The 7,249-nt window shown below is 64.9% G+C and overlaps 1 protein-coding gene across 1 annotated transcript in view; it reads right to left on the reverse strand.

The window, feature by feature from the left end:
• Window positions 1–2,741: 2,741 nt before the first annotated feature.
• LOC127751309 (tyrosine-protein kinase Fer-like) overlaps window positions 2,742–7,249 on the reverse strand; it is an 11,993-nt gene continuing 7,485 nt past the window's right edge. Inside the window, exons 2-4 of the mRNA XM_052274640.1 lie at window positions 4,184–4,396; window positions 3,932–4,105; window positions 2,742–2,747 (exon numbers count right to left, since the gene is read on the reverse strand). Of these exons, the coding sequence (XP_052130600.1) occupies window positions 2,742–2,747; window positions 3,932–4,105; window positions 4,184–4,396 (393 nt within the window). The remainder of the gene's footprint in view (window positions 2,748–3,931; window positions 4,106–4,183; window positions 4,397–7,249) is intronic.

Consider the following 7,249-nt stretch of genomic DNA (forward strand, 5'->3'; position numbering starts at 1 on the left):
GCTGATAAGCAGCCCCCGAGGCCCCCCAGCAGCGCTAGCAGCAGCGTATCGCATGGCATGGCGCGACACCGACCGGAAGGAAGGACCGCCGTCATCGTCGTCATCGGGCTGCCGCTGCCGCTGCAGCGCAGTGCGCACCGAGTCACGCCGCACTTGAGGGCGTTGGCCTTTGACCTCAGACTCATATTGTAGCAGTGGCAGACAAGGGGCGTTTTGCATACTTACAAGGCGGAATGCCACTGTACATTGCATATCCCACCAGGCGTCTTTCAGAACTCGTTCAATAAATAGACCAAGAAATAGACCACTTCGCGGTCCTTTGACAATTGGGGACGGGCGAGAGGTCATGCCTTGCATGACCTGCCCACTGGCTTCGCGTCACACATGGGTCACCCTGGTGTATAACGGCATCAGTCATACGCATGGCACCAGGCACCTGCCTCTTGGCGACAAAGGATTGACCGACAACAGCTGAGCTGGGCAACACCGACGCACCACAGAAGCGAGCGACACTATTGCAGGCGCCGCAGGGAAAAAACTAACGTCAAAGTGTGTGTGTGTGTGTGTGTGTGTGTGTGTGTGTGTGTGTGTGTGCGTGCGTGCGTGCGTGCGTGCGCGTGCGTGATGGAAAAGTGGGCTGCCACGGCAAATGCCGTCATGGCGGGACCGGGACCGCCCTGGGCAGCGCGCGGCATTCCGGGAATCATCATTCCTTCCCAATGTCAACCAACGGCGGCCGCGAGGGGCGGCGCTCGGCTGGTCAGCAACACGGCGCGACACACATGCGTGTGTGTGTGTGTGAGAGAGAGAGACAGGGGCAGTGCGAAGGGGAAGGGGGGCTCCGGCTGAAGACGCCTCGATGAGGACGAGTTCCGTGACCCACAGAGATGCTGACCGGCCGGACCGCCGTGGCGCCGCCGACGCGGGGACAGTAGACAGCAGTCACCTCCCCAGGGTCAACGCCATCGACTGGGGGCCGGGGCCGGGTAGGCACGGCTGACCCCGAGGCCCCCAGGGCCACACCGCACCGGGCCGGAGCGGCCCGGCGTGGCGGGGATGCTACACCGGACCGGGGTCTTCACCGTGACCTTCGACCTTCACCGGCAGGGCCTCAAACGGGTGTCCCTGACTGGGGTCGAGGTCGAGGAGCCGGGGTACCCTCACACCGCCCTCGTCTCTGCCGCGCCTCTCAGGTTCTCCCCACACCGCGGCCGCGGTGCCAGGGCAGAACAACCGAGGTAACCACTGGAGTAATGACCGGGGTAACCATTGGGGTAGCCATCGGGGTAACCGCCGGGACCGGGACCCCTGCGGCACGGGTCAGAGGGCGGCGGGAGTTACCTCGGGGGTAATCACACAAGTAATCAACTCCGGCCGGCTCGACGCTCCGCGACCACCACATGGAACAATGCCGCGCCGGGTCACTGACTGAAACGCCCCCCATTAGAAACGGTCTGGACCCACATAGCGCCGCGGCGCGGCAGTGGTGGCAGCTCTTACTTTTCATTTCGCGGTGTCCCCGCCGGCGCAGATGCCGCGGACTCCCAAAACAGTCATGCGGAACACGGAAAGCCGTGCTGGCCAGGCCAGACCAGGCCAGGCCGGGGCCGCGACCCCCACGCGACGGGTTGAGCCGCTGCTCGCTGCGCCAGTTCAGCAGCAAACTGTGTGGGCAGAGAGCGGGGCGCCGCGGCGGACGAGCCGCGCAGCCCGAGCCGCGGATCCACAAAGAAGCCGCGCATTCCGGCTCCGGGGCAGAGCCGGGCAGAGCCTCGGTGCGCCATTAGAAGAGGTGTCCTCTTACCATCATTAACCTCATTCAGATTCAGCCGGCGCGGCGCGACCGCCAGAAGCGTGCGGGGCGGGGTGGAGGTGGAGAGCGGAGGGCGCCGCCCACGACCAGGAGGGCCCCCGGGGGCGACAGTAAGGGCTTCAGCCGCGACCTCGGAGTGGAGGAGCCGCATAGAGCCGCGCCGGCCGAGTGCATCGCGCGGCGCACCAGTGCCTCTATACAGTCGCGGCAGGACCGGCGTTGCCACGGAATTGAGTTCGGCCGCTAAATTTAGATCTCGTCTGCAATGCCGCTCTGCTACTGCGCTCCGCCCTGCTCCGGCGGGGAGGGGCGCGGGGCCGCGGGGCCGACCTGTGCCGCTCGCACCGGCCGCAACTTTGTACGCGCCGCGCCGCCGGGCGCCGGCGTAAGTGCGCGAGACGGTGGAGATGAGTGGAGGATCCGAACCGAACCCGGCTCTACCGGTGGCAGTGAAGGTATGCCCGCCCGTCGTCCCGTCCCGGACCGTGTCCCGGACCCACCACCCGTTACCGGCCGCTCGGTGGCCCACATCCCAGGCAGCCCCCCTTCGCTTAGGCAATGCATTAGCAGTGACACGTGTGCACGTGGCCAGCCGGCCGGCCTGATGGGACCGGTCAGGGAGGCGGGTTCATCCCAGGAGGATTTGATGCGGAGGCTCGCGATGGGCTTCACCTTCAGGAGCGAGAGAGACACCGTCGCCGCGGCAGGGGGGCAGCGGGGGGAGCACATATCGCGAGAGAAATGGGAAGAGCGCGTGCACCGCCCCACGCCCCACGCCCCGCCACGCCAAACGGGGCGAAGTGGACGATCCGTCTGCTGTCGTCGCTCACAGCTGGGAGGCCGCGAGCGAACGCTCTCCCATCGCCGCCGTACTACCGTACTCTCCTCGGGCGACTCCTCGGGGATGAACGCTTACGCCCGACCAGACTCAAAGCTGCGGGAGAAAAAAACGGGCAGAGCTGCAACAGAAATTCCTGCATGGAGGCCGCTTGCTGCTGCCCGCGGGGGGAAGGGGGCCAGGGGATTTGCTCCACGCCGGACTACTCGCAGCCGCCCGAGACAATTAGCAAACCGCTATAACGTGCAGCGAAATGTCAGAATCTCACGATACACGGCGATATCCGGCGCGACCGGGAGCACTATTGCTCGTACTTATGCAGTCATCGCGTGTCGTACCCATGGCGAGGAGGAGGTTGAGTCGCCGGAAGCCGCTTGACTCATCGTGGCCGTGGCCGTGGCGCGCCAGCCGTAGCAAAGCCCAAGAGAGATACGGGTTATCGGCGGAAGCGCGGAGGGAAAACAATGGCGCAAAGACGGGCGCGCAGCTCATTCGTTTGTGTGTTTGCGCGGAACACCTGGCCGCCGGCGCCGACCCGGGACCCGGACCCGCCGCCGCGCTGCAGGGCAAGCAGAAGAGCCGGCGAGGGTAAATTAGCGCCCAGGCATCATCAGCGCAGAGTGGTGAGTGGTGGTGATGGGGGCGCTTGGCCGCCGCTGGCCCCGGTGACCTGCCGGTGACCCTCTCGGGTCCCAATCAGAGCCCTGAGCGGCCTGGGCTCGCTCCCGCTGGGCCTCGCCGGCCACGCAGCCACGCCCCACCACGGCCGAGCGCTCATATGGCCACCTGGACGGCTGCCAGGAACCGCCGGGCCGCTCGACCCCCTGCGCGCCCAAGGGGCCCAACTCACTCCACCCGTGCCCCGCGCCGCCCCACGCCGCTGCGCTAGAATGTGCTCTATACTGGTGAGCCGGGTGGCCCGAACACTCGTCATCTCGGAATACATATGTTTTACGGGGTGCGGGCTCTCGATCGTGGGGCGACGCTTATACTCCCGCAGGGTGGCGAGAGACCCGGCGGGATCCCTCAACTCGCACCAGGCGTGAAGGCGAGGCGTCAAGGAAGTCGATTTGGCCGCGAGCACAATCGGGACGCTCGCGCGCCGGCCGCGGCCCGGCCCCCGGCACCGCCCGGCACGCAGCCAAGCCGAGGCCGCGGTGCGGCGGGCAGCGAGGCCGAGCGCGGTACGTACTACACGACACACCTCTGCCGAGCAACGGGCACCACCACTACATGACATGACACGCACGTCCAACAACGTCCCCCGGGGACGGACTCACCGTGGTGAACTGCTGAGCGATGCGGTTGTGCTCCTCCTTGTACTGCATGCGGGCCTTGAGCTTCTCGGCGCGCAGCGTGTTGAGCTTCTCCAGCGTGTCCTTCTCCAGGCAGTCGGCGTTCTGTCGCACCGCCTTGCCCGTGTTGTCCAGCTCTTCGAGCATGCCGCGCCACGCCTGGAGGGGAGAAGGGGCGATCAGAAGGCGGGCCACAGGGGGTCAAAGGGGGTCAGTTTAGAAGAAACTCAGTCTCACCTTGGCGACCAGGCTCCCGGCCAGGTCCTCGGCGCGCTCCTTGAGGCCCTGCTGGACGAGGGCGGACAGGGCCAGGGCGTAGTCGCGGTCGGAGCGCACCTTGCTGACGATGCAGCGCCGCATGACTTCGAGCAAGCGCACCTCGGCATCCTGGCGGCAGAGGAGGGCCTCGTGCGCAGCCTTGCTCTGCAGCGCCGCCGAGAACCCCATCACCTGCAAACGAGACGGACGGGGGTCAGGGTCAGGGTCGGGGGAGGTCGCCTGCAAGGTAGGCACCACGCGCGCACGTGTGTCGCCGTGTTGCCCACCGGCCAGCTGCAGGCGCTCGCCATATCTGTCTATCAGTCCGTCTGTTACGTACACAACACAACACACACACACACACACACACACACACACACACACACACACACACACACACACACACACAGTTTTCCCTCTAAATACAGTCCCCGCAGTACGCCGCACACTGACCACGGTCAATGATTTTCCGCTGCGCCCGCATGTACGGCGTTGAACCGGTAAACGAGCATGACGGGCGTCACGCACAATCGCGGGTCGCGTGTGCAGAGAGCAGCTGGGTGGGCCTGCCCGGTCTGGCGGGGCCATATCCGGGTCGAGAGACTGTCTCGCTCGTGACAGCTCGGAGCTGGACAAGCAGGAGAGGGGGGGGGGGGCACGGAGAAGGTAAGGAGCAACAACCAGGAGGCAACAACCGACCTGTAACCTGACATCAGAGGCAGCTGCAGCAGGAGCGGGTCCGCCCATGTGAAGCAGGCCCCCAGCCTGCCCACGGCACGCGTGCGCACAGCACTGCAGGTGCACCGTAAGGGCCACGAACATCTACGGACACACCACACACACAAACCACACCTGCTAGGACGGTGTCGCTTGTGGTGGTGGCGTTGGTGTTCGGCGTAGCATGTGTGTAAAAGAGTCGTCGACACCTGAGCAGGTGACCCGCGGGGCGAGCCACACGAAGAGCGCTCCTCGTGATTGGCCTACCCTCTCACTTTACACACCGGCGAGTCCGTCAAAAACGAGCGGACCAGCAGGTCGGGCCGGGCACGACTCTTTCTCTAATGAGCTGCACCTGCCGCACCTGCCGCGGGGCGTGCAGCGGCGGCCCAGGGGGTCGCGGGTCCAGGGGTGTGATGCGCGGGGTTACTAAGGTGTAACCGGGACGTGTGTGTCAAGGGCGCTACGGGATATGCGCTGCCAGCGCGGCCTGTTGCCATTTTATTGCACTATTGCACCTGATAACAGCACTCGGCCAACACACCGCAAGCGAGCGGGCGAGCGCGCGCGCGCGCACACACACACACACACAAACACACACACACACACACACACAATGACAAGCCTTGTTCCTGTCGCCCGTAGAGAAGTCCGTCTAGAGTAATGTACCTCGCTTCGGGTTGCCGTGCCGTGCCGGGCGCGCACTCCCCCGCCTACTCGGCTAGAGGCCGTGGGCCGGGGCCGCGGGCTCCCTGCGGTCCATCCTGCAGCTGAAGTATAATCCCAATGGCAGGCCTTAATGTCACAGTGTCACACACTCGCGAACGCCAGCCGGCTGGCCCGGAGAGAGCGGGGCACTTCGATGTGCACCACCACGTCGACGACGGGGACGGGGCCGCGCGAAGCGCCGCGGAGGCGTAGTCTGACGGACGGGCGGGCGAACGCGGCGCACAGGGGGCACCAGCCTCGAGCAGGCACACGCACACAACTGAGCAAAGCACAGAACACAGAGCTGACTGAAGAGAGGAGAGGAGAGGAGAGAGAACTTCACTTCACTCACTCCCCTCTTCGAGCAGCCGGTCTGGCGAGCTGGCAGGCAGGCAGGCGGCAGTCAGTGCGCCCCCCTGGGCCCCGCGGCCGACCCCCCGCCTGGTTCCCCCTCCCTGCGGCTCCGCGGCCCCCGCCGCGGCCCGGCGGCCGCAGCCGAGCAGCCGAGCCGGGCCGAGCCGGGCCGAGACGAGCCGAGCCCGTAGCCCTCCCGAGCCCTGCCGGGGCGCGCCGAGGCCCCCGGAGAGAGGCCGAGCCGAGCCGGACCGGGCGGAGCGACGACGTCGTAAAGGGTCCAGGTGGCCAGACAAGGCCCTGGCTCTGCCCTGGCCGCGGCCGGAGGCCGGAGCCCCGGGCTGACGAGCCGAGCAGAGCGGAGAAAAGTGCAGCCGATGCAAGGGGGCGCGGGGCCGAGCCGGGCCTGGGCTTCTTGTACCTGTGGTCGATGCCGGCCCTCGTCCGACCATGGTCCGACTCCGCACTTCTCCGAAACTTGTCACCGCCAGCCCCCCCCCCCCCCCCATCTTTCTTTATTTCCCTCGTCTGCCCTCTCATTCTCTCTCTTTCGGTAAACGCACGCGCCGCCTTATCGCTTTACGTTGTATTCACAAAATTTACACGGTTGGGAATGAGCGAAAACATTTACACTATTCTGAAAATATCTCGAGTGAGAGGCCAGTACCTACATAATCAGCAATAGGCCAAAGGTGCACTGAGTTGAGCACTGCGGTGTGGAGCAAGGGTGTCTTTCTTTATGCCTTTGCATTTTGTACGGGCCTGCGGGCGCCGCTTTTCGCGTCCCTTCTGGACATTGTCTGCTGTGTGGGAATAGCTGAAAGTAATGCTAGATTACATGAAAGTGACGACCTGGCGCTGGCAATGATCGGGTCGTAAGGGGTCGTCGCCCCCACGGGTACGGTGCCATCCTCCGCCAGCCGACCGAGTGCCGCGCAGCGTGTTGTCGCTTCTTATGAACAATGTGAACTATAGAGTCATAGGGGACTCGAGGACCGAATTAAATAGCGGGGTAGAAGATGACGGTTACTGATTGGTCAACATGGATGATCTGCTCTAGTAGGAGGGCCGGGAAACTCTCGACCAATCAGGAGCGTAAATGTTCCACCCAGCTATTTTTCTTCCTCCTTTCTATGTACCAGGTGTCTGATTCAGGTCGCGCTCTTCTGTAGTTATGCTGTACCGCATGCACGAGTGCGGGCGGGTTGCCTACTCGCTCGGCTCGTAAGGCGCCGTGGACAGGGGCGATAGGCAAGCCCGCCCGCA

Source organism: Frankliniella occidentalis, unplaced genomic scaffold (genome assembly GCF_000697945.3).
Source record: "Frankliniella occidentalis isolate FOCC.00 unplaced genomic scaffold, Focc_3.1 Scaffold420, whole genome shotgun sequence".
Lineage (NCBI taxonomy): Eukaryota > Metazoa > Arthropoda > Insecta > Thysanoptera > Thripidae > Frankliniella > Frankliniella occidentalis.